This window comes from Halichoerus grypus, chromosome 7 (genome assembly GCF_964656455.1).
Source record: "Halichoerus grypus chromosome 7, mHalGry1.hap1.1, whole genome shotgun sequence".
NCBI lineage: Eukaryota > Metazoa > Chordata > Mammalia > Carnivora > Phocidae > Halichoerus > Halichoerus grypus.
Window position 1 is genome coordinate 10,107,409 of NC_135718.1, and position 26,767 is coordinate 10,134,175.

At 52.0% G+C, this 26,767-nt stretch overlaps 1 protein-coding gene across 16 annotated transcripts in view; it reads left to right on the forward strand.

Moving 5' to 3' along the window:
• The first annotated feature begins 1,287 nt into the window (after positions 1 to 1,287).
• Positions 1,288 to 26,767, forward strand: part of FGFR2 (fibroblast growth factor receptor 2) — a 101,019-nt gene continuing 75,539 nt past the window's right edge. For all 16 annotated transcript variants that reach the window (XM_036110999.2, XM_036111001.2, XM_036111000.2 and 13 more), the window contains exons 1-2: positions 1,288 to 1,735; positions 5,675 to 5,936. In XM_036110999.2, the coding sequence (XP_035966892.1) occupies positions 5,768 to 5,936 (169 nt within the window). In that variant the 5' untranslated portion in view covers positions 1,288 to 1,735; positions 5,675 to 5,767. The remainder of the gene's footprint in view (positions 1,736 to 5,674; positions 5,937 to 26,767) is intronic.

The window sequence follows — 26,767 nt, forward strand, 5'->3', positions numbered from 1 at the left end:
AAATGCTGGAAAAGTCGATTTTCCAGGTCAGTTTTGTACTCACTGCTCCATCTATCTTCAGGCCTCAAAAGCATTCTGAAGCACTTCGGGGTTTAATGACCTTTTCTAAGGAAAAATAATTAAGGTTTTTATCTATATTGTCTTGGACTTAAGCACAAAAGCTTAGGAGCTGGATGAGTGAGGAGAGAAAGTATATTAAAAAATAAATTATCCCGTAGAAACAGCCTCCCGAGAAAGGTAAATGGAAAATACGAACTTTAACCAGTTGCAGCCTGGCATTCAGTTTTAGAATCTGATTTTGCGGTTGAAGAATCTAAGATTCAGGAGGAGGAACTTCTTTGCTCAAGGCCACACAGCTATTTATAGCAGAGTCGTCTTTAGAATCTTTCCAATTTCTTTTTATTACTCCAGATATATATTACTAAACAACACTTTTGTCGTTGCCGTTTTTTTTTTTTTAAGATTTTATTTATTTATTTATTAGAGAGCGAGCGAGAGAGAAACAGCATGAGAGAGGAGAGGGTCAGAGGGAGAAGGAGGCTTCCCGCTGAGCCGGGAGCCCGATGTGGGACTCGATCCCAGGACCCTGGGATCATGACCTGAGCCGAAGGCAGTCGCTTAACCAACTGAGCCACCCAGGCGCCCATGTCGTTGCCGTTTTTGACTTTCTCTAGGAGAGGCCAGATTCAAAGTCAGGCTCTGCCAATAAGCGGCTGTGTGGCCCCGGACGAATTGCTGAACCTCTCTCCCCGTTTCCTTATCAGAAACTGGCAATACTACTTTCTGCAGGGCGGTGATGCCGAGGAAAAAGAACCTGTTCGGTGTGCCCTGCCCAGAGTAGGGCCTCCATAGATACTGGTTTCTTCTCTCGCCGCTATTGTTTTGCAGGACATTCTCCCCCAGAAGTTTCACTTGCATTAACCGCCCCCCCGCCCCGGCCCCATGCAGTCGCTTCAGGGGTAGGGCGGGCAGTCCGTCATTTGTTTTACTGACTTGAACTAAAACGACGCAACGCGATCAGCGATCAGCCGGCTAGCCGTCGGCCTGAGCCCCCAGGGAAGGAAGGGGGCGGTGGCGCGGGGCGAGGCCGTCGCCGCACCTCTCCGGGCCGGGGGTGGCCGGGGTCTCGGGCTGCTCGCGGGCGTCGGGAGCCGCGCGGAGTCCGGGCGGCCGGGCGCGCGGCGCTGATTGGCAGAGCCGGCGCCGCCGTCCAGGAAACGGCTCAGGTTTCAGCGGGGGCGTGACGCGCGGGGAGGGGGCGGCGGCGGCGGCGGCGGCGGAGAGCGCCGCGGAGAGCCGAGCGGGAGGGCGGCGGGTGCGGAGCGGGCGAGCGAGCGAGCGCGGCCGCCACAAAGCTCGGGCGCCGCGGGGTGTGCGCGCGGCGTAGCTGGCCCGGCGCGGCGACTGCTCTCCGGGCTGGCGGGGCCCGGGCGCCCCGAGGCCGCGGCTTTCCAGGGCGCCCTGTGCGTTCGCAAGTTGCGAGCAAAGTTTGGTGGAGGAGACGCCGAGCCTGAGTCCTTTCTTCCCCTCGCTCCGCAAACCCGAGGGCAGCCGGCGGGCGTCATGCCCGCGCTCCTCCGCAGCCTGGGGTGCGCCTGAAGCCTCGGAGCCTTGGCGCGGGCAGGACCTAGGACCACTCTGTTTTTGGAGTTGCCCCCGAGTTCGTCGCTTGCTCCATCCCGACTCACGCCGGGCGCGGGGACAGACCGGCGGCCGGGGAGCGTTGCCATTCAAGGTAATCGCCGTGTCGGGTGCCTCGGGGAGCCTCGCCAGCCGGGGAAGCTGGCGCCGCGGGAGTCCGGGACGCCGGGTGCACCGTCCCCCGAGCGGAGGGCGCGGGGGACTGGCACGGTTGAGGCTGTTCCCTGTCCTCCCTCTTTGGCTGCGTAGGTGATGGGGGAGCGGGGTGCGTGCTGACGGCGGCCGCTTGGGAAGCTCTGCCTCTGCTTATCGCCCCCATCCAGATGCTGACATCTGCTTCTGGCACTGACACCCCGTCCCTGTCAAACTCCGGCCGGCGCCGTCCCACCGGCCGGCGCGATCCTCCGACCCCAGGGCGGTCGGGCGAGTGGCGGGGCTGCCTCGCCGGTGGCTCGGCCCCGCAGGTCCGGGGTTCGCAGGGGCATCTTCGGGGTGCCTCATTACGGGGTCCGGGGGGCGCCCGCCCTGCCCCATCCAGGCCGGGCGGGGGGTGGGGCGGTGGAGACCCTTCCCCAGGAGGGAGCCGCTGGATGGGACCGGCGACGTCTCCGTAGGGCTGGCTGTGCTCGGGGGTGGCACCTTGGGGGAGGCGGCCGCTCGGGCTCCCCGATTTCAGTAACCCGCGCCCCTCTCCCGCTGCCGCCGTCGGTGCTAGAGGGAGCGCGGCGCGCCTGGGGCTAGGGGGCGAGCTGGACCGACTTTTTCTAGCTCGCCGCCTGCTCCGCCGGCAGGAGCTCGGGGATGGCGAAAGCGCAGGCGAGTTCTAACTTGCGCGCTCATTCTTTCAGCGCCGGGGCCGCGCCGGGGAGGCAGCCCGGGGCCCTGCGAGGCGCTGGCTCCAACCCTCGCGGCCACAGGGCCAGGCTCAGGGGTCCTGGCCGGGCGCGCCGAGTCGCCGCCGCTCCCCTCGAAGCCCGGCTCTCGCCAGACCCTTCTACGGGCCTGCCTTCCTCCGGCCCAATTCAATAAAACCTACCCTTAAAAGCAAACCTGCTTTCACACTCGGGGCACCCATTATGTGTTTGGTGTGAAACGCTATCAACATTTAAAACCCCATTGTCCCCCTGGTCCCAAATCCCTGTAAATCTTCCACTGGCCGCGACTCATTTTCATCTGAAAAGCCTGTTTAGTTTGAATAGAAAAGCAATCAGGCGCCCCTCTCCCTCTCCCTGGAATGTCAATTAAAATGCAGATTTCTCTGAGCTCTTTAGCGCCCCAAGAAGGGGGAGAAAAACAGGATATTCCAGGCAAACAAATGAAAGAAATGCTACAATGGAACCGGGCTGGAGGTGGTTAGGAGTTCCCCAAAGCTGCTGCAAGTTCTCACTGGCTTGCTGGCGTTAACCAGGGGATGGATTGCCGTCCTGGGTCAGCCTTATTTTGTGTTTTTGGAGATTTCAGTATGTTGAGGAACCTCCTCTCCATCCCCCCCCCCCCACAACCCGCCCAGATTTGACCCCTGATAGCTCCCTCCATTACTCAGCTCGGAAGACAAGGGGAACAGTAGGGAGGCTTTGAGCTCAGAGATAGGTCTGCCCCCCTGGGGGGATCCAGGCATCCCAACTTTGCCTGGCGCTGTTGACTTTCCTGATGTAAAATCTACCAGAAACAAAGCGCCCAAGTGCTCAGCATGGGTGAGCCCGCAGAGGACAGATAACCAGTCAGTGGTAGAGGCTCAATTAAGGTAGGCACTGTGTTGGTTTGCCTTCTTGGAGCATGGGGGTGGGGTGGGGGGGTTGAGAATATTTTGGTTAATTGAGGAGCCCAGCAGGAACCCGGCATAGGGACCACTCGCCAGTCAGGCTCTCTTGCTTGTCACTTTGCCTGTCTTTGGGGGCAGGCTTGTGCCCAGGTGAAAACAGACCCGGGGAGCGGGTGGCCGTGAAGAGCCGTCCGTCATAGGGAGGGTGACAGCTCTTCCCAGGGCCTAGAAGAGAGTTCCCTTTCAAGGGGAAAAATAAACACGCTGGGGCTTTCACTGAGGCTCAGACTCCAGGAAGGATTATGGTATTGAAGGCAGGAAGCCGGGATTGTGGCCGCCAGCAGCCTGCTGGGCCTGTGTTCCCAACACCGAGCCTCAGGACCTAATTATCCTGCCTAGGAGGTCCCACCACACTTGTGTCCACTCTGGTGAGGAGTTGTGCAGGCCTGCTGCCTTAGGCCTCCGCGTTCCAGAGATTTGGGCGGGGGGCGGCCTGGGGCCTAGACCTGGTAATGGCTAAAATTCAAGTTTTTCGTGCAAACTGATGGGATGAATGAATGGTCTGAGATTTAGCTGATTTAGGTCCCTGGCCAGCTTTCTCTGCCTGGAGCAAAGGAAACCTTTCTGGGCTGGGACAGGTGGGTGATGAGGCCAGGGAAGCAGCCTGGATGAAATCTCCTGCTAGGATTTAAGATTGTTCATGAAGTTGTGTCAGAGGCTGAACATTCCCATGCATTCTGGAAATGCTTAGTAAATCAATGAGAATGCTTGTGTACTTTCCTCCCACACGTATGTAGAAATAGATACGGAGTTATCTTTTGAGGCTCTTAACTTCAAGAGGAAAGAAGATCGAGGGGGGAAAAAAAATCCTTCAAGCAACCTGAAAATAGAGGGTGTGCTCACAGGCACACGGTTTTCTTGCTTTTGCTGTGAATCACGCCGTTTCATATGTGCTTTCTTTTGAAGCAGAGGTTTTCTTTTTTCCTTCTCAGGAACTGCAGCATTCTCTTTTCCCATTTTAATCCTTCGTCAAGGCTAACAGGAACAGTTTTTCTGATGTAGCTTTGGAGAGGCTCAGGCGATGTTGAAATCTTTGAATCTTTGACATGTTTGAAACATCAAGTTGGCATGCCAAAAGCCCAGGCTTTAGAGATTTTTATATTAAAGGTCTCACCCTCACCCCCAGTCCTTAAAGTGTGGTTCGTTTATTTGGTTCACCGAATCTGTGATGTTGCAAATTTTCTCAAGTTTGTGCATTTCGGTTCTGCACTTAGTCATTGAGGATAATGAGTACATTTAAAGTTATTTAGAATAGTTGAGCTTGGACAATTCTCTTTGCCTTTGGGTCACATGGGTGAACAGACCAGTGAGTGGAGCACCCCCTGTAACTTCTGAAGTTTTAGCCAATAGGTTAGCATATTGCAAGTTATTGGTCCAATCACATACCACGACAGTAATTTACATATCACCGTGGTTGTTAATCAACACCTGCCTTATTCCTCAGAGTTTGCATCCACTATGTGGGCTGAAGACATTTACCAGGCGGGGGCTGCCAGTAGTCGAAGTGGAAGGGGATTCAGGCTTTGAACCTCTTTTTGGATCCGCGGCTTTGAATGTGTTTGCAGTTCCTTTCATTCCCCCGTAAGTGGCTGCTTGGCGCAAGATCGAGAAATACATTTCCATATTGGAAAATGAATCCTGACAAGTGTAAACTGGTGAGGGCTTTTTGGTAGCCTTCCTGGGGTTCCTTTTATTTTGCTGGTCTCCTTTCTTGCCGAGTACTACAGTGAGGGTGGAGCCAGCCGCTCAGCCGCGGCCCCACAAATAAGTCTGCACGCAGCCGCCTCCACCATCCAGCTGTCTAAAGCCCCGTCGGCCTAAGAGAAGTTAACAAGGCCGCTTCTGCCAACCCGAGCATTGTTAACTTGCTTTTGTACTTGCCCTTGAAACTAAGGGCACGTAGCTTCTGCGTTTTGAGGGCTGTAGAGGTGACAGTGGATGGCAGAAGAGAGTGGCCGCACGGAGCTGTGTCCCATAGCCACTCTTTCATCTCCGGTTCTTAGAAGTGTGCGTCCTCACGGTCAGCCCGGCACGGCTCGTCGGGGACCGGTCTGGCGGGAACACCTGGGACCCTGAGGCGCCCACGCAGGGCGTTCGCAGATAATGCAGAGGAGCTGTTGGTGCCTCTTTGAAGAGGCTGCAGCCCACTTGGGTTTCCAGGAATTGGCATCGGGGAGGATTTCACTGACTCGCCGCATCTGTCTCCCCTAGGGGCTGCAGCGGCGTCGGCGGCACCTGGGCTCCGGAGCGCGCCGCAGGCTGGAGGCATTGCTGGCAGTCCATGCTCGCAGACGAGGTGTGCAGATGGGAGTGACGTCCACATGGAGATATGGAAGAGGACGGGGGATTGGCACGGCCGCAGCCGTGCTCAGCTGGGCCCGCTTGGGCTGCCTGGTCGCGGTCACCATGGCAACCTTGTCCCTGGCCCGGCCCTCCTTCAATTTAGTGGAGGATACCACATTAGAGCCGGAAGGTAAGTTGTTTGTCTCACCTTTCAGGGCACCAAGTTTGTTCGGGGCTGTGTCTGGGGAAGTGGCGCTGAGGTTAAGGCCTGTTTTTGAATCAGCTGCCCTTGCATTGTAAGTGAGTCTTTAAGAGCAAGGAGAGTGGGCTCTGTGCTCCCCCCCAGGTCAGAGATTGGCACCCCCCTCCCCCCCAAGTCCGAGATGGCGAGAGAAGGTTCCTTGCTGTAACAGTGCAGGCAGAACGGTCCAGTTTGGTGGTTTCTTGGTGTGTGCGTTTCTCTGTGCTGGGCGAGGGAGGCAGCGACCCAGGAGAGCTGTGGGAGGGGAGCCTGTAGGTGAATGCCATCTAGAGCCTTCCGAGCAGGAGCATTCTTACTGGAGAGAGAGTCTTGCTTACGATGTAAAGAATTGGCTGTTTTCTGACAAAAGGAGCCACGGAGGGAAATTGCCAATATCTGAAACGCCGACGTTTTATTTTCATTGTCTAAGGAGAAAAAGAAGCTTCTGGAGTTCACAGAGATGCTTGACGTTTTACTTTTTTTTTTTTTTTTTTTAAAGCCATTGTAATTCCTAATACCTAAGCAATACGTCACGGAAGCTGCAAAGTCTATTTTAGGTAAATTTGAAAGTGAAGGTACCTGGGTGTTTCCCACCTCTATGAGAACTTCCAGGTCGAACAGGCCACACGCTGGTGTTTCAGCTTTGGAAATTTAATTTTAAAGGCAGAAAGCCAGTTGTGAACACTAAATGGTGCCCGTATTACTCAGCTGGGCAGGTCTGGAACCTCCTTCCCGGGTCCTTCCGAGACGACAGTAGCCAAGCCTCCACTTGGGGCGGCATTGAAATCTGTCATCAGCCGGGAATATTGGTAGCTGAGTTATTTTTCGAGTGGTAATCTGAGAATAAAATGGCAGATCCCAGCACTCATCGCCACTTAATGAACCTGTTTGCTGAGAGCCCACCTGCTGCTTGCTTAGCTTTGGGGGCTTGCCGTGGTCCTGAGTGGTCTGGGGTCAGCTCAGCTGTTCTGGAAAAGCACCCGGCGCCACAGACTGGCAAAGGACAGAGAGCCCGGTCAGGATAACACGGGAAGGAGGGCTGCGTCCCTGCCCAAAATGACGGCGCTGAGAGAGGGGCTCCCAGTGGGACCCTGTGCACCGGTCATGAAAGGATAGGTAAGGGCAACAGTTTTTCTAAAATGGCCCGGATTTTACCGGAAGCAGTCAAGCACTGGCCGGAGGGAGGCCGGTGCCCTGTCTCATGGAGAGGCATGGAGGCCTCATGAGAACAGGTGCAGTGACGTCACAGTGGCTTCTACGTCTCGGGGAGGGGGAGTCTGGCGAGAGTTTGTGTCTGTGGCCCTTACAGGGGACAGGCTCCTTGTGACCTGTGCTGTGACGTAAGCATGTGTGTGATTTGCAAAGGCAATGCGTTTCTAAAGGGCTTAACGGGAGAGGAAAGGGTCCTGGTTTCTGAAAGTCAGGCCTGTACTACTTTAATTTTGCTAATAATTAAAATAGATGTGTTTCCTAATTGCTGGTTTTCCCTTGAGTGCATGGCTCAGCACGCAGCGAGGCAGCTGAGCCAGGATTTCCTACCGGATGAGCCCCGGAATGGCCCAGGTTAGGAAGAAACTGTCATTTTTCATTTCGACTTTCAGGACAGCATATTCTTGGGAGTTTATCTCAACAGAAAGTGTAAAACGGCCCTGGAGGACTTCTTTTCTCGTCTTTAATTACTGAAGGCAGTTTAAAATATGCAGGAAGAAAGAGGTGGGGCAGAGAGGGGGAAGAAACCATGGACAGCGATAAAGTGCCCCCAGTGATTCTTTGTGTAAAAATTTATATCCAACAATGGGAGTATGGTTGAAAGCTGGTCTTCCCAACCTGGGATCTGGGGATCCTCTTGGGGTTTGGGGGTGGGGTGGTTCGCGAATCCCCCAAAATGATAAGAAATACTTTGCCAAAGTCGTTTCATGCATTTTTCTGGGCTCACAGCTTCTATGAAGTTTGTGTCAAGGGTTGTGAGACGTTTTAAATGGAAGTTGCAGACCCACAGAGGAGTGGAAAAGCATGCAAACCCCTGCCCTCTGTTTCCCTTTCTGTTGTCCGATGGTTTGATAAGATGACCTTGAAGGTCTTGATTAATGTTAAGTGTATATTAACGTCCTCAGGAGGCTTCTGGTTCCTTACATTAGATGGTCACCAGGAGATTTCAGCATCCCTGGGAGCAGAGAACAGTCGGCACGTGCCCTGGTACCTCCTGAGCACCCAGGACATGTTAGCCTCCTTGTTGCCCATGAGATGGGCACACGTGTCTGCTCTGTCCCGTGTGAGCTGGCCCTGCCAGGTGCCACAGTGTCAGGAAATGTGGAGGCTTTTGGGGACAGTTGAGAAGGAAGTTGCTCTGTCACAGAGAAGGCCCTGTGCAATTCCAGGTGGCCGTGATTGCTTTCTGGAGCGTCTGGGCTGCCCTGGTCTGTCACTACCATATTGGCAACCGATTTGAATTCTTCCATTGCAGGTAGTTTAGCTTTGGTGTCAGAGGTTATTAGGAAGGTCATCTAATCTAATTCTAGATGAAAAAGGAGTTAACTGGATGCCAACTGACTGATTGGGACAGCTCCAGTTTAAGCCATGGTCCCCCTGCTGAACTGGGGGGGAAAAGGGAGGGTGGGAGAGAAGGAGGGACTATGGATGGATGAGTGTGTGCTAGTCCCAGGCTGTCCTCCGTGGTTAGTATAACTATAGCTTTGGTTAATATAAATTCAACCTTAATCTTCTATTGCACCAGGCCCCATCTTGGAAGACTTTCTGGTTTGTTAATTCGGAGGCTCAGATTAGATGAGGTCTCTTGGGCTGGACCAGAGGAAAATGTCCCAGGGAAAAATGCGAGTAAGTTCCAGGAAGGAGCCTGAGCCCTAAGACTGGAGGATCCTTTTTCAGTCTTCTCGGCTTTGTACAATATTATCCTATATCATCCTGTCATATCATCTGTCACATACCATTTGTCTTCTGGACACGATGAAGTGGTAACAAACAGTAGGGTTGGATCTACTCAGCTGACTTGAGAAGCAAATAATCTCTAGGAGATTTTAGTTAATATCCCAGATTAAAAAAGAATATTTCCAGTTGGTCATTCATTGTTGTAGAGGAATGGCTGAAGGCTATAAATTCAGTTATTGACTCAAAGCGGGGGGGGGCCGTCCTCAATGCCAAGTATTGTTCCATTGATTAATATTCTAATTATTTAAAGTATAGTCAAGCTTGATTATCCTGGGGAGGAGGTGACTCTTTCAAGTTCTTGTCACCTACTCTGGTTAATTAAGTCATTGTTGACATTAATGATATCTTTGTTTACACCAGCCCAGTAGGAGCTAAAATAAAAGGGCTTTTCCAGCCCAAAACCCCTAATTACTTTCCCACCCTCCAGAAAGTGTGATTCTGGAAAGCAACAACCTGGGAAGAATGTAGTTTGCCTGTTTTTTTTTAAACCAGTTTTTTTGGCAACCTTCTAAGAGGTGATGCTGTCCTGGAGCGATGTTGAGTTGGTGCAAAACTCAGTAGCAGAGCTGGTGAGTGGAGGATGCACATGGAGAACTTTCAAAGTCAGATTTTTCCAGCATGGTTTAAGTCCTTTGTTAGAAGTATTGTGAATGCCGCAACATCAGCCATACGCATTTAATTGCAAGTTAAAAGAAAAGAAAAAAAAGAATATATCTGCATACCAAGAGTGAATGATTTAAAATAATCTTCTGTTTTGTATTATCTGCATCTTTGTTCCTCAATACCGGAGTGTTAATATTTAAGAGTTGACTGGAACTTGAGAGTTAGCTTAGGAACAAGGACTTACTTTTGCTCAATTAAACCAAATGCAGGCTTATGCAGTTAAATACACAATGAAGTACACATTCTTTATTAGTATATAAAGTATTTTACAATTCAGAGACAAAGAACTGTGCTTAATATTACTTTGAGAGTGACAATTTGGCAAGCCGAGAGACTTGGCGTTTGTGTAGTTTCTATACTCGCTCCCTCTGATCTGAATTCAGCGTGTATGTGTGTGTGTTCTGCCTGTTTATTTTAACCAGTCAAAACACTGAGTACCTACTATGGGATGAGCCCCCCCTCAAGGAACCAGAAGCGGTTCTTTCCAAGTCCTTCTGAACCAGCTGAGGGGGAGAATTCAGATAACCAGAGCAATCCAATAGGAGATGTGTCCAGTATGGGACTGAAGGAAGAATTACGCAGTTATGCAATAGCTAGGGTAGTGTTTCCACAGGAAGAGTCTTGTTCAGTGTCGACATTCTCCATAAAATGTATCCAGTAGTCTTGCAGCCTGAAGTCTGTTGTTTGGGTGTTGACTTATCCAGGGTAATTGTTTAAAAGGCTACCACCCTTTTGCAGCAGAGTCTGGCCTGATTTTCCATTTCCATGGAAGCTGTCTGATTTTAAAGTCTTTCAGGGAGAACGTGGGAAATTGGTTTTTGGCGCCAAGTAGGAAGGAAAGCTGGTGTGCTACTTTCCACGGTCCTGATTGGATTCCTAGCATGGTGACTCGGCTCGGTAGGCAACTCCGAAATTATTTGGGGGAAGTTTTTCAGGTGATCCCACAAATGATTCGGATCCAGTGGGTTTTCTGCTGCTGTGGGGAAATGCCCATGATCTTTATTACTCGTTTTCCTTGAGGAGGGATGACGTTAGCTTTGTATTGTTAGTTTTGTATTCTTTTTTTATCCATTTGCTGTGTCCACTTAGTGAGGCTTAGCATGGCTCTGCTTTTTCAGCTTTAACGGCATGGACATGCTTGACGCTGCTCACCATGCCACACCTTTGCCTCACGTCCTTCTCTCTGACCTGCCTTTTTAGTGTAGTTTCTTTTAACTGGTGGTGACCGTGTTCAAGGCTGTATGTGGCTGAACAGTGAACCTGATGTAGGGGCTGAACCTTTGGCCTTCGCTGAAGTGGGGGTCTGAGCAGTTACGTTTCAGCGTCATTGTATCCAAGCTGAGCAAATTCCTAAGAACACAGCTTGGACTTTTTAGAGGCTCTTGGACTTGAGATTTTACTATTTTTACTTTTATTTATTTTATTATTTTTTTTAATGTAAGCTCTATACCCAAACTGGGGCTTGAATTCATGACCCTGAGATCAAGAGTCACACGCGCTGCAGACTGAGTCAGCTAAGGGCCCTGGACGTGAGATTTTAAAGCTATGTATAACTTGTGTTCCATTTTGGGGAAAATGTTTTATCTTCATGCGAAGCCTTGAGGCTTTCTGGAAACCGTAGAGTCCCCGCAACACAGCCACCTCCTTCTGCTTACCCAGGTAGACCTGGAGTGACCCAGCTGGTTCAGCTCTGGCCGTCTTGAATTAGGGAATGTGTAAAGGAGGTAGGGAAGGGAGTCTGAAGCCAGGCTCTTGAATGAGTCTGATTGAACAAGCTGTTGGCTACTTTACCATAATGATCCTGTGTGTCTTGGAGATGGCTCCTTCTGAAATTAACAAAGGTTGCGCTTTTCCCAAGTGTTTTTGTTTCTGTTTTTTTTTCTTTTCCCCTTTCTTGCTCTGATCTGTGACTACCCCTTTTTAACAGGGCATGATAGAAAACCCAGAGTGGTAGCTTTCACTAGGCTTCATTTATGTAACTTCAAGCTTTTACTACTTCTGTATTCATGCAAAACGATATTTAATTCTCAGGACAGACTGTGGCTGTCCTTGAAGAGAGTATGTTATGTAAAATGGGCATGCTTTAGGTTTTCAGTGATTTTTGGTTTCGGGAAACTTGCACCGTGACGGAGTTGTAAGATGTTGGGCGTGTGGACTGTTGTCATTTATTCCACTTTGGAATACATAACTAATTACGCCCCATTCTGGATTTTTGCCACTTCATGGGAATATTGTAAATTTCAGATTCTTTTTGTACTGAGTCAGGGAGCTAAGCTGTGGCATATTCTTTCCTTTAACCCCTTGTCCAGCTAAAGAATGGTAAATTCCAAGTCCTGTACGAATGGAATGAACTTATATGGAATTTCAGGTTGTAGTGAGTGTGTTTTATGAGGAGGTCAAAACCAGCTTATAAGGAAAGTTCTGATATATTCAGGAATGAGGACAACGGACGCATTTATTTGTATGATTTATATATCACCTTTCCTGGAAAGAAAGGAACTCAGTCCTGAGCTCTGACACTGAGAAACTCTGCATGAATTGTCATGTTTATTTTCTAACATGAGAACTCCTTCTTTGTGATTCTATGTGGTCTCTCTTTACACATGATGTTTACTGTTAAGGTTTTCCATACATGACCAGGTGTAATGTTTCAAGAATATGTAGACATCATGAAGGCCAACTTGGCTTATTGGGTGGGGAGCAAGGTGGGGAGGGGCCTTAGAGTGAAAATAAGGATCTTTGCAGTGAGAAGTTTTGGGTTTAAACTTTTTGGAAAACCCTCAAACTTGAGATTCTCAGTTGATGGTGAGATTGCCCCGTAGGAGTGTGGCTGCCTTTAAGGGCCTCCTCCTCGTCTGCCAAAGCCTCCTGGGTTTCCACCAAAACACGTTGCATTCTTAGCAGACGGGTGGTAGGTACACAATTGAGTATGGATCCTAAATGTTCTAAATGTTTCAAATTTAATATCACTCAGATTTTTAAAAGACCAAGAAGCCCCTGTAAAATTAACTTAAATTTTTCATCTATTTTTTTTTCCCCATAAAAATGAATAAAATAATTTTTGAATGGCATGTGATGTACTTTCTGGAGATGGACAGAAGGAACTTAGCCTTGAGAGTTAGGCAAGTGAGGCTTGAATCACTCTCCTATCTCCTGGTGCTGCGACCTTGGATAAGATAGATAATCTTTCTGAGCGTCCCTTTATCTAAAATGGGGCTGATAATATCTATGTGAAGGGGGGGAAGGATATGAAGATTAAATGCAAATGGATGTAGATAGAGCCCTTACTGTAGTTCTTGGCCTAGAAGAGGTGCTCAGTAAATGCTACTTTTCTCTCTACCCATCCGCACTTCTTGTCAATGTAAAAACCTGATAAAGGATTTAAAATTTTTTTTTAAATTTTTTTATTTTTTAAAGTGTGTGGGGGGGCAGGCAGAGGGAGAGACTCTTAAGTAGCATAGAGCCTGATGATGTGGGCCTTGATCTCATGACCCTGAGATCATGACCCTGAAATCATGACCTGAGCTGAGACCAAGAGTCAGACGGTTAACATCTGATTGAGCCACCCGTGTGCCCTGAGAGAGAATTTAAAACCAGTATTTCAGGTATATTTACCCTACAACGTACAATGATAAATCTTCTAATGAGAGGCATTTACATTAATTAAAATAGAAAGGGTGTCTAGGCCCTGGTTTATCCAACCCTTTTTATTATCTTCGGTCTCTGTAAGTCTGGACTTCAGAAACGTGCTCTCATCGCCTTGCTGGTTGCAGTCCAGACGGTTCAGGGTTGACCTATTTTTCGCCATTGAAGAAACGCAGTTGCAGCCCAGCAGTCATGGCGGGACACACACTTGGGGGAGAGCAGTGTATTTTGGCAAAGAAAGGGTTTTCTGTTGGAGGCTTCCAAAGGATTGTCATCAGGCCCTGTGAAGAATGATGGAGACTGGGTTTGGGGGGGTGGGGGAGGGGTTAGGGTGTAGTGGGCTCCGCTTTTGTCCGGGTCAGTGAGGGGAGCGCCATAGCATGTTATGGACATCCTGGTCAAGTTTGCCCCTAGTGACTTCCCCTGGGCAGCCTGCTGGGAGTTCCTTGGGGCACAGGTAGCTGGGCTTCCAGAATTTAGGGAAGGGAAGGAAATTGTGAGGGGACCCCTCGACTGAGGGCGAGGAGCTGAGCAATCCTTTGTGTGTTACAACCTTGTGGGGTCACTTGATAGGGTGGATGGATGGGGTCATATTCTTTAGCCCATTCCTTGAGAGGATGAGGATGAAGATGGTAACAGGAGCTCCTTACCATTTATTAAGTGCCTGCTAGGTACCAGACACAGTGTACCTTGACCTGTATTATCTCTAATCTTTTTCTCCCCATGTTTAATTGAGATACGATAGACACAGAGCACCGTGTAAGTGTACGATATACAGCATGATGATTTGACTCCAGGTACTCATAGTCCCATTTTGTGGAGGAGACTCTTGACCTAGACTCTTGGAGATGAAATGTTTCCTCCAAGACCCCAAGGTTAGCATGGGTCCAGGCGTTTGGGTGAATTTATTGGTATGACAAAGATTTATCAGTTGATTCCTTCTCTTTCCTGAGCAGGAGGGTCTTTTGTGGAGTACTGTGGTGGCCCCCTCATTCTTTCCTAAATCTGTCATTTGACTCTTAAACATGAAAGGACGCTGCCGGGTGATTCTGTCTCTTCCCCACATATCCACACCTATTTTCCTAAAGCTGTTTGAAGAAAAGTCACCGGGCAATAAAACCACTCCAAGAATTACCCCTTTGTGATTCTTCTAGAATGGCCTCCGGCGGTATGTAGCTTATTAGTAAGGAGCTAACCCTTCTGCTGCCCAGTAGACGGGAGGGAGATGCTGTGAGTCCCAGTTAGTGGCCCAGGCTAAGTCACCCGGCAGGAGTTCGGGCAGGTAGGGCTGGCTAGTCTGGTATTTGCCCATTTTCTGGCAGTTTGCTCTGGCACTCCAAAATGTTTGCCTTGTTGGTTGTCACTCTGATAGTACGTCAAGCTTTTCTTCAGCATGTCTGATTTTCGGTGGGGTCAAGACCCACCTGCGCACACTAGTGTACCTGGGGCTCCTGCCGCCTACAGTCATGGCAGTGACAGATGCCACCGGAATGATAAATACCTGGCCCTTATGATGTCAGAGACTAGGAAAGAAAAAAAAAATAGTGGGGAGGGAAAGGTCGGAAGGAACAATACCTTTACCTCCTCTTGGCTAGGAGGGGCATCCCAAGGGGGGGAAGAGGCTGGGGAGTAGAGCATTTTGAAGGCAAACAAAGTTCATTTTGGGTGGTTACAAGTAATTTCTGAGTGGAGCTGCCTGGTCATGGAGGTGAATCGGGGCTGGTTTAGTCTGCTGGACTCTGCGCTGAACTTGGACAGTGACTGCAGAATGCCCAGGGGTCGCGGGTGTTGAGAAGGGGGCGCTCAGGGTTGGGCAGAGGGTGTTAAATACTTGGCCGCAGAAGACCTTGCGCTTTCTCTCGAAGCCTCACAGCCCTGGTGGGGTGACAACTTGCAGAGCTTGGCAGAGACAGCAGATCGTCCGCACACTTTTCATACTGCAGCGTTATTGACTTTGACTTTGTTCCCCCAGGTCTGTTTTTTGGAACCCTACTGTGTGCTAGGTTCTGTGGGGATAGCATGGCGAGCCAAAAACAGCCTCAGGTGCTGTTGAGTGGGTAGCCACGGGCCTTTGTCACAGAGCTACAAAAATGAGGCTCTAGCTCCCATGCAGGGTGCACGTGCTCTGAAGGAGCAGCGTGGCGGGCTCACAGGGAGGCAGAGCCCCGAGGAGGCCAGAGTGCTGCGGTGACAGGGGCCAGGGGCCTCTGGGAGGCTAGAGAAGTGGGCCGCGCCAGGCTGGGAGGCCTGCGGGCCACGTTGAGGATTTTTCTGGGTACTCCCAACTAGGCAGCTTCCCGAGGCCGCTCTTCACAGGGAGGTGGGCACCCACCTTGATGGATCAGCCGACCCCCTGCATGGGCCCTAGTCATGACCGGCCAGGTGGCTTCCTGCGCCTCTTGGGAACTGTTCAGGGCTTGGCCCCTCTGCTGGCCTCTGTCCGCGTTCACCTGTTGCCCAGAGTTGCCCACCCTTAACGGTGTGGCCTGGGGACAGGTGGTCACGGGTAGCTCTCAGCCTCCTCCTCCACTGTCTCTTTTTTCCGGAGCTGGGGTTGTTTACCAGGTTACCATGGAGGCAGGGGGATGGTGCGGGGCAGGGTAGCCCAGTGGACCTGGCCTGGGTGGTGAGCACCGATTGTGGGGCCTCACTCGAGGACCTGGGGGTTCAAGTAAGGCTCCCTCCTTTTCCCTGGAGCAGGGTGCGGCACAGTCTTGGGTTAAAAAGGGCAGGTATGTCCTCCACAGCAAGCCCAGATGCTTGGGGGCCCAGCACAGCCCCTTCCAAGATGAGATGCTCGGGTGGCTTTTGCAAGGGTCTCTGCCTGGAGAAGCGGGATCTCTGCAAAGTTTGTTTTGGAGAAGGTTTTGTTTCTATGCAAATACGCAGCTTAGGGCCTAGGAGAAAGGTTAGGGTTTAACCCTGGTGGCACCTTGCTTAATTTGGAATTTCCTGAATGAATGTGGTTTCAGTCCTGGGGCACAGGATCGCCCAAGGGGAAAATTTCCTTTTCTCTGTAAATCACTGGAGAAAAGTGATCCCTGGGGCTTGGCCCTGCCTTTCTTGCCCCTGCCTTTCTTGGTCTTGGGGGGCAAAGCCAGCTGGGGATGTGCCCCTCCCACCGCAGAGGCTCCCTGCCCCCTCCGACTTTAGGAAACCTCTCCAAGAGGCCATTCTGACCCAGCTGCTTGCTAAAGACCCCTCGGGCTATGAATCTGTGCCTTCAGCCTGAACATGATTTCTGCCCCGGCCAGGCCTGAACTTGCTGAGGCCTGCGTTGCCAGATCAAACCCATTCAAATGAGGAGGGCCATCTGTTTCCCAGTATCCAGCTGCTGTCCCTTCATTTGTAAATGGCTGGGATGCTGCTGGTGGGGGGGGGGGGGGCAGTCCTGGGACACAGCTGCAGACTCCGAACAAGTGTTGGAGCTGGGATCCTGCTGAGAGTAGAAAGGTCCAGCCCTTTAAGTAAACTTGCCGATTGGTACCGGCAAAGGGCCCCGAGTTGAAGCGCAGGAGGCGGCCTTGCCCTCATGGAGTAACTCTTGGCCCGCCCCCTTTCCCTTTTCTTTTGTCCCTGGGGGTACTATATTCACGTGTTCCGAAAGTACTTACCGGGGGAAGATGTCACAGAGGATCTGGACACCATCTGACCTTTCAGGGACTCGTAGGGCAAATGTACCTACCCCCTTGAGTATGCACCGTGGACTATTTATGTCCGTGTCAGGGGGTGAGCTGGTCCTGAGCAGCTTCGAGGAGCCAGGGGTAACAGTAAGTGTGGAAAGGTGACTTGCCACCCCTGAAAACTTGCTTCTGGAGTGTAGTCTGAGGGCTGGCTTTGGGACATGGTCTCTGGAAAGCAGGCCGGTTACCCCACTTGCTGTAGCCTGGCTCCTCGAGCTTGGGACCTGTGCAGGGCATGGGTTGGGCCCCTTGCCCGAGGGGTTTGGCGTTCAGGGTTACTCCCGGCATGCTGTGGGGTTGTGATGAGGTGTCCAGTCAAGGGAACTGCTGGGGTTTCTGTGCTCCGCATATAAATATCAGGTATCCTTGATTTGTTGGATGGATGAACAGTAGATGCTATTTTAATAAGCCACAGGCCTCTTCCCTCAACTAAAGTCATCAAACAGGTGTCATCGGTGTTGATAACAACTCTCGAAAGATCCTGGGATGTTTAGTTCCATTTGCGAACATTCCAGAAATCCCCACTTAGGTAACTTACATAGATAGAATGTGACAGATTTGCACATTTGAAAGAAAACCCTGTCTTAAAGTCAGAGGAATGCAAATCAAGGTTCCCATGTGGTTGGGGCAAAAAAAAAATCTGCTTAGTTAGCGTTAAGCTACAACCCGCACAGAGGCCCACCCTGGCCAGAGCTGAGGTGAGGGGTGCTTTTTCTCAGACGTGCCCCCCACTTCGGGGTTGACAAAGGCCTTCCTGGGCAGCCTCTTGGTTTGTCCTTATGATGACCTTGACCGGCAGCAGGCTGGCCTGGAGGTGTTTTTCCTGTTCTATAAACCAGGACTCAGGCTCAGCGCTGGGAAGGGGCTGCCCAAGTTGATGTGGGTTCACCACTGCAAAACCAGGTCTCAGACTGCCCTTGGACACTGGCACTGAACTTCTTCCAGTGTGGGCTCTGGACCAGCAGCATGACCATTATCTGGGAACTTGTGGGAAATTCAGACTCTCAGACCCCACTCCATTCTACTGATGCCGAAACTTTGGAAGTAGGGCCCAAGGGGCTGTGTTTTAATAAACTGTCCAGGTGGTCTTTATGCAAAATAAAGTCTGAGAAGCACTGTGCTGATCCCCTCCTCAAGAAGCTCAGTTGGAGGGGATGGTGGGGGAGGCGGACTCTATTTGGCTGTGTGTGTACTAGATGTATAAACAAAGACTGTAGTGTCTTGGAGATGAGAGCAGTGTTAATGGGTCAGGAATTTTCACAGAGGAGATGATATTTGAGCTGGGCTTTGAAGGCCGAATAGGAGCTTGCCAGGCAGAGCAGTGGGACAGGGTTTCCAGGTAGAGCAAAGAGTGCCCATTAGAACCGACAAGTCTAGGGTGTGAGGGAGAGGGTGGAGAGGGACCTGGGGCCTGGAGCAACCAAGGCCTTAATGTGGGTGATATTCTTTGGGTTTTACCCTATCAGAGTGGGGAGTGGTCTCTGCCTTTTTTTTTTTTTTTTTAAGTCAAGGTCAGATTTGCTTTTCAGAAGCTTGCTCCGGTGGTCCGTGGTGGATACATGGGGTGGACTGTGGCGGTGGGTTGGGGGCATCGTAGAGGTCTTTTGGAGAAAAGTTAGGGGCTCGGAGTGAACCTGCACGAGTGAGGTCTTGTCCTTGCTCTTTTCAGAGCTGTTTCGGAGAGAATTGACAGGGGTGCACATGCAGGGGCCGGTCCGATGGGAGGCAGGAGGGAGAAGCGGGGCTTTGGGGCGGACTTGGAGCTGGTGATTCCACTCAGCAGGAGGCTGCAGGTGGGGAAGCCGTGGAAGGAAGGGCACGTGCAGGTTTTGGGTAGCACCTCTGTACCCGGGCAGCTGGAAGGGGGAGCCTGTGAGCAGGGACTTGAGCCGCATTGCCCTGGAGTGGGTGGGAAGAGCTCCTGAGACGGACGGGAACAGAGTGCAGGGAAGGGAGCACCAGAGCCAGGGGTGGGATTCGGCACCTGTTTGCAGATACAGGGGTTGTGGAAGGAGGGGGAGGTCCCAGAAAGGCAAGAACTCCACCGCAGGGCTCTGTGGTTAGAACTCACACATGTGCACAAGCAGAAAACAGAATGACACTAGAGATGATTAAGACTAACCTGTGTGTTAGGGGCGCTAGGAATATAATGGAGGGGTCCCCTCTGGTGTGCTGCATCCCCATCCTTCCGTGTTGAGCACACCTAGTTAGGTGGCTTTTCTTTCTTTCGTGCTTTGTCTACTGCCGCCGAGGAGCAGTGATTTCGGCTGGAAGGTCTTCCTGCTGGCGGATACATTCGTGTGTCTGTGGAGGGCCGGGCCGGAGCTAGCTGCTTTTTGCCCACTCTCTTTTATTACGTTCCTGGCTTGCAGGTGAAGAAATAAGAAGTGATGACAAAAGCTGAGAGGCTTGTTTCTGGTCGCACAGTTTATAAGTGGCACATTGGGACTTAGGTCTGTTTTCAGTGTGTTAACGAGCCCCAGGGTGTCCTTTTCAGAAGAGTCACCAGGGCGGGGACAGAGATGGGACCAGAGCCTTAACGTGAGGGCACCAGGAAGGGCTCAGGGACCAGCCGTGGGAGCCGAAGGAGCATCCGATTAGCAAAGTGGCTTAACCCCTTCATATGAGGAAGAGGGCCGTGCCATTGTCAGGACTCGGGGGCCTGAAAACATTTTGGGGGCAGATGAGGTTTTCAGAACCGGAGATGATGTGTTCATTTTAGAGGAGACGCCTCTGCAAGGCCACTCCTGATCTTAAAGATCGTGTTGCTAAAGGTCAGGCAAATTCCGTTCATTCCTTCATTCCTTTATGTCCTCGTGCAGCCCTGTCCCCCTCCCCCCAGTACCCTTCCTGATACGGGGAGTACAAAACCTTCCCGCCGGGAGAGATTTCCCGGGAGTCTGGGTCAGTCGGCGGGGCCACCAGCAGTGTGCCCAAGGAAGCCCTGAAGATCTTGAGAAGCACCAGCTTCTTCCCATGTCTGGCAAGTGTGTTTCCAGAAGGCAGGAGGCTTGGGCCTAGATGACCAGGCAGTCGAGCGCATAGACTTCGCGTTCTGTGTCCGACCGGGGCTGCAGACTACTGTGACATCATCTGATGGCATGTTTGGGAAATGCCATTTGAACAGAGGGCTGACTTCTCAGGTTCTTGCTCAAGCAGAGCTGCCGGGGACTTGAGGCAGATGGGGCTCTTCGCTACCTGCATCCTGGGGGTCCGGTGGAAATTCTGCTCTCCTGAACGTAAGAGTTTGTTGCAGGTGTTGTGAACGGGGAGTAAACCTTCCTTTTGGTGTCCCCCTCTCCCCTTCTGGAGAACGTGATCATTAACAGCCTGGAACATCAGGATCAAAAAGGAGAGGAGATCCTGACAAAAGACAGGGAGTGAATATTTCCACTTTGGGTCCAGGTCTCGGGTGATAGTGATGACTCCTTGGATGAGCATTCCTAGGCACTTGGCTGTTTTTACAGTTTGATTTTCTCATGGGCAGCAGCATCATTTCTTTTCAAACTTGGAAGGCTGTTTGCCATGTATCTCCAAGATAGACCTAAATTATATGAGGGGTGTGCCTAAATATGTAATTTTTAATGGTTACCATATTGGAACCATATGCCATTATCCCGTCTGATCGTGAGGAATGTGAGCCAGTCCAGAATTTCTGGAACAGGCAAGCTACTGTGGCAGAGGTAGCTATTAGTGGTTGTTACGGCCCCCGTGGAACCGACAAGGAGAGTTTTAAGTGCTGACGTGTGTCTATAAGACACCCCGACAATTGGTCGGAAAGAGAAGTCTACAGCCTCTCGGACTGTTTACGTATCTGCGTTCCATTGCTTTGACTTCTTTGTGTCCCCCCGTTTTTATGTTGGCTGTATTTCTTGAGGTAGGGAGCTTTCATCTTTATATTGTGCAGCGTATTTGTCTCTCCCTCCTGCCTCTGCCTCTTAAAGAACAAGTAGTACCCGTGCCTTATAAGGTCTCCGTTTGATGTCAGGATTTTTGTCTTCTGCAAGTCTGTTCTTGCAGAGGGGAAGCTTGGAGGATGTCTGAGCTGAGAGAGGCAGCTCTGCTGTCGCCCTCACCGGTGTGTGTCTTGCAGAGCCCCTGGGGTAGGGCCCGCAGGGGCGGTCATTTCTGACGTCCCTGGGGGGGACCCCGGTGCCTTTATGTCTTTCCGTTGGTGAGTTCCGGTGCCAGGCAGGCTGGTCCGGTGCCATCTGGGGGTTACGGAAAAGCTGGGCCGTAATGCCCAGGGTCTCGACTGTCCAGACTCCCTCAACTCACGCTTGTAAAAATACTTCAGGAGTCCTGTGTGCGATGACGGGGTTTTGTATTCCAGCCCCATGGATAGAAAATTGGGTATCGGCCAGGTAAAACTTCGTACCTGGAGCATGGCGCGGCCGCTTCAGGCCATCTCAGACCAGGAGGGTGAGTCGAGGCTAACCGGAACAGACAGGATCAGCTGCCGTGTACTTCCAAGTGTCACCCGCACTGTGACATTGCAGTGACATTTGCAGCTTCGGTCTGTGGGCTGCTTCTGTCCAGACGTTGGCAGCCCCACAGCGGTGATATTTATTTCTCTTGTACAGGGCGGTGCAATATCTGGGAGGGCACCGGGAAACCCAGGCTGTTTTACTACTCTTGCCCGCTGGGCTGGTGCGACAGTTCCCGTGGGGGCCCCCGAGCTGTGCCGAGGGGCGCAGGTTTGTCCCCGCCCCCCGCGCCCCGCCAGGCCTCCACAGGCCACACCCCGGCCGTGGGCGATCTGTTTCTCCCATTCTCTCTCTTTCTCCCTTTTTAACCCTTTCTGGAGGAACGTGTTTGGGGGCTTGCATGCCCCTGACTATCTGAGAGGGAGGGGCGTCGGGGCTGCCTTCCAGTGGCCACCCCACCGCATCCTCGAAGCCGGGGCTCCTGTTTCTTACTTGTGAAAAGCCACCATCCCGAGGAAACCCCAGCAAAGGCTGAATCTGTGCCGTGTGACGTACTTGTCCTGCGGCACAAGCTGCTTTGTTCGCCCGGAAGGGTTTAAATCTGTCGTCCACCCTCCGCAAGCGATTGGACGGGGCGACGCGCGGGCTTCCCATCTGTTCTCTGTTTGCATTTGGGCGCCATTTCAAAAACCACACGGGAAAGTTTATAGGCAAACGTTATAAAAAGTGACAGTCTGAAGTGCTGCTATGGCTGGTTTGGCAACGGAAAGCGTTACCTGAAATAGCTTACTGTTCCCAACGCCCTCCCCGCTTCAGTTGTCCCCAGGCGGTCCTGCTGGTGACCCTGGCGAGGGTGCGTAAGTCACGGCCCTTTTCTGACTTTCATGGGATGTCCCCCCCCCCCCCGCCCTCCCCCGGGCTCTGGAAACAGCCAGCCAGGATTTGCTTCCCTGGGCTTGTTTACCCTGCGGCCACTGACATCACGCAGGGTCCCTCCGAGAGTCCATGGTCCCTGCCTCAGTTTCCTTCTCTGCCCAGATGAGGCCCCTCCGCTCCCCAGGGGTGAGGGCACGAGGCCTTCCTGAGGGGAGGGGAGGGGAGGGGAGGGTGGCCCACGGCAGGGATCGCGCAGGCTGCATGCGGGGGACCCCGCCTGCGTGCCCACTCTTTCATTTCCTAACCTCCCAGGAGTCACTTTAGAGAGAAGAAGCAGGGAGACCTTCTGCCGCCGGCACTTCTCAGGGTTTGGAACTTCTGGGGAGAAAGTTGTAATCCGTGCGGCGCGTAGAAACCGGCACGGAGAGCCCTCCCCGGCCGTCACCTCACCTGCTGGCCCGCTTCGCCGTTTTGGGTCACGGCGACACTGTCCAACGGTAGTGTGCGTCTCTGCTAGCTTTCTCACCTCTTTGTGAACTTACATTATGAGCGATAGGTGGGCACATTCGGTGTCCGTCTGCGGACGTCCCTGAAAAGAGTATTTGGTGTGGAGCAGAGTGGCTTCTGGAAGCTTCCCCCGGCTGTGTTTTGGCGAGATCAGATGAGGGACACGTGGATTTCGGCCCCGCTCTGCACAAGAAAGGTTAAAAGTAAGCTGTAGCACCAGGAAAAAAAAAATCCAGGAAATGTTAATATGACTATAAAAGGTATTGTTTAAATCTCCCGGGGAATACTTTGCCCTGTGTCAACCGTTGTGTGTTAGAGAGCGGGCCGAGCAGCTTGTTGGAGTCAGGTTGGGGCGGGGGGGCACCGGCCGTGTCCGTGGAGGCAGACCGACCTCAGGGAGGCTGCGGGGCCATCGCAGACGCATCGTTGCTGGTGTCAGAGGACTTGGCGGATCTTCTGGGCTCCGCGCAGAGCAGTGTGAGGGACATACCTGTGCAGGAGTGTGTGAGGGACATACCTGTGCAGGTATGGGCAGAGCACTCGGGGAGCGTGTTTGCAGGGAGTCGGGTGCAGAAGATAAACCCAAGCCTGGAGTGGCCTCCACGGAGCCAGCTGTTGGGGTTCCAGGCAAAGCGCCCATGTCCTTGCACCTTGTCCCGAGGTGTCTGATGCTGGAACCCACAAGCTGGGTTGGGGTGCTCCCGGGTGGTGTGGCAGTGGACCGGTGTGGCGTCCCTTCCCTCCTCCCACTCACCTCCCACTCGTTCCCTCTCCCCCCACTTACCCCCACTCATTCCCCCTCCCCCCACCACTGTCCTTCTCTTCTGCCCTTCCCTTCTTTTTATTCGCCTGTTTGCCCTTCTCCCTGAGCTGCCCTCCCTGAGGGTGCTCCTCCTGGCGTGCACCCTGGTCTTCCTGGGCTTCACACAGCCCCCGTGAGCTTTCTGTGAATGGGTCGCTCAGGTGAGGGAGGAGCTCATGCTTTCTGAATCGCCCATGCTGTAGTTACGGGTTCAGGCTTGGAGTCAGGTGGCTTCGTCTTATGGATGAACATCCTTATTGATGTATTTGGGGGAGTTATTTTACTGTCCTTGAAGCTTATCATCTAACTGGAAAATTGGGTGACAGTTTTGACCTGGTTTTACTAGAAATAAAAACCCGCTTTTAGTATAAGTCATCTTACACCGAGTTGGGAGCCCGTCATTAAAGCTGTCCTGCGTTCTGTGGAGATCCACCAATCCAGGTTTTCTCTGAGTGTCCTCTGGAAAGAGTGGTGCTCAAGTCCCTGTGAGCGTTTTCAGCCTTGAAGAACGACAGCGGTGGTGCCTGTCGTGGGCCCAACAAGCTAGGGGTGGGATGATGGGCTTCCTGTTGGTTGGCTCATTGGGTCCTCACAAGGGACACCGTGTTATTTGGGCCTTCTTGGTCTTCAGTGGATGAGGGGCTGGGGGTGGAGAGATCAAGCAGGAACGGAGTGGAATTGGGCCTCAGGGCTCCATCCTCTTCTCATGCAGGATGGCACCCATTTACCAAGCAGTTCCTGTGTGTCCAGCCCCAAACAGGACGTGGTCCCTGACCTTGAGGCCTCACTGTGCCCTGTTCCTCCTCCTACAACTGGCAGGTGGTGGTGTCTTTGGTGAAATGGGTCCGGGCACCTCTGGTTTCAGCGAGACTTAGTGGTTTACCTATTTCAGGTGAGGCAAAGGTTTCTCAGTGAACATGCATTCCTTTAAAAACAGGGAAATCATAGCTCTGCCTTGGTCAGGGGACAGATTTTTCTGCATCATAAGTGCAAGTATCTTGCTTATTATTATTATTTTTTAAAGCAGTGTGAGTGTGTCCCACTGCGTGCATGAAGTAGGGACGTGGTTCTCCTGATCTGAGGGCCAGGGTAGAAGCAGGCTGGCTGCATGGGTCCCAGTCTCTCCTAAAGAGAGAGGGGAGTATTGTGGTTTGGGTCCAGCTACTCCTCCTCGGTCATTTCTTGATGACCAACTCTGACTCAGAGGAAAGCCAATTTTGTAATATTCTTAGTGACATGATGATGATGCCATGTGGGCCTCATAAACATTGATTATTTTATGATCTGGGCCAATCCAGTGTAAACTCATTCTAACATTATGGGTGCTGTTTCAGTAATTATTTGTCAGTTGTAGGGGACCCAAATGGCATCTGATCCTTGCTTTAACCAGCTGTGAAAGGGGTTGGGCCAGGTGTCCTTTGGGGCACCATGAGTACTGAGGTGACTCCAGGCCTCTGGAAGTGGGGCAGGGTCTGAGATTTGGGGCCAAACTGAATTCCTTTTTCTCCTCTTCTTCCTCCCCCTCTTGCCCACATCTTTCCTCCTTTCCCTTTTGTGCCCAGGCTTCAGAGTTCAGGATCTTTCTATTAGTCCCGCAGTTCAGTTGCATTAGGACCTGAACAACCTCAGGAAGTGGCCCGAGGACCTTCCAGCTAAGTTCCCAGCACCATCTTTCAAACATCACTGTGCCCTTCACCCCCTAGAGAAGCCTTCCCTCAACAGCCCGTTCAGTGGGGGTTGGCAAACGTTTTGTAAAGGGCAAGGCTTTGTAGGACATAGGGCATCTGTTACAACTGGTCAGCTCAGTGGCCCCAGACCATACTTAAGGAACGAGTGTGGCTGCGAGCCAGCAAAACTCTGTTTACAAAAATGGGCGAAGGCTGGGTTTGGCCTGGGGGCCGTAGTTTCCCAGCTCCCCTCTAGAACGAGTCCTCCCCCATGGCCTCTGCTGGTGCTGCCATCTTGCTGTGTTTGGCTTCCTGACACTTACGACCACCTCCCGTACTTTGTATTTTTGGCTGATTTTTTATTTATTGTCGGTCACCTTCGCTGTAATTAAAGTCCCACCAGTGTTGCAAGGATTTCATGGTGACCTGTGGCTTCCTGAGCATCCAGAGTAAAGCGAGGCCCGTAGTAGGTGTTCAGTAGGTGTTGAATGAGAAAAACAAACTTATTTGGGAAATGTAACCTGTCTGTGAGTTGGGGTTTTCTGCCCTTGTTCCCGGGTATGTTTGTCATGTTAAATTTGACTTTTTTCTTATTTGTTGTTGTGGTTATCCCTTTATGTCCACGTCCTCTTCAGCATCTGGGCCCATCTTGGCATGTGTGCCTTTGGAGATGCTCCTTTGGGGAGTCCTGGCCCTCCCATGTTGGCCGTTGATGATGGTGCTGTGGAGGATTTCTAGAACCAGAGGCACACGGTCCTCCCTGTTCCTTCAACAGTGGGACTAAGGCACAAAGTGACTTTATTCCATTGTTACATGGGAGATTTGTCCAGACTACACTCAAAAGGGCAAAACAATTGCCTTGTGATGCTGCCCAGATTTGGAGCCATCCCAGAGCTGGGAAGCTTGATGTTTCTTGGGTCTGGGACTCTGGGTACCATTCACAGTTCCCATTGTGAGGGATGAAAGCCCATTCATGGGTCCTTGTGGGTCCCAGCCAGCAGCTCCGGCTGCTCTCCTTACAGACCTGTGGCTCCCTCTCACCTCTGCTTGCACACGTTGCACGGGTCCCCTCTTGCCCTGCATGTCCGGGGACTGCAATCCTGTTTGGCACGGGACCCTTCCATGTGTATGCTTGGGGGCGGGGCGGGACGCCCAAGGGGACCTGAGCCCTCCGTCTAGATCTTACTGTCTCCCTGGGAGACAGGACATGGCCATGGGATCCGTGGTGCTTCCCCAGAAGCGGGCGAAGTGGGCAGGTGAACAAGGAGGGGAGATCCATATCACCCCAGGCCTGGGGGATGGATGGCAAGCCCACATCTAGCAGGATGAGTTGGGCCTTGAAGGATGAATTGGGTAAATGGGGAGGTGAGGGAAGAAGGCATACATCTAAAAGGACATAGAGTTACAGGTCTGAGGGGGCTGGAACCCAGGACTGGTGGGGGCTGGCGGGCAGGGAGGGACCCGGCTGTGACTGTCGGAGGGTAAGGTACACAGTGCTCAGCGGCTTCATTTCCAGATCCATTTCAGTGCAATATGGAGACCACCTCTCGGCTGTCTGGGGGCA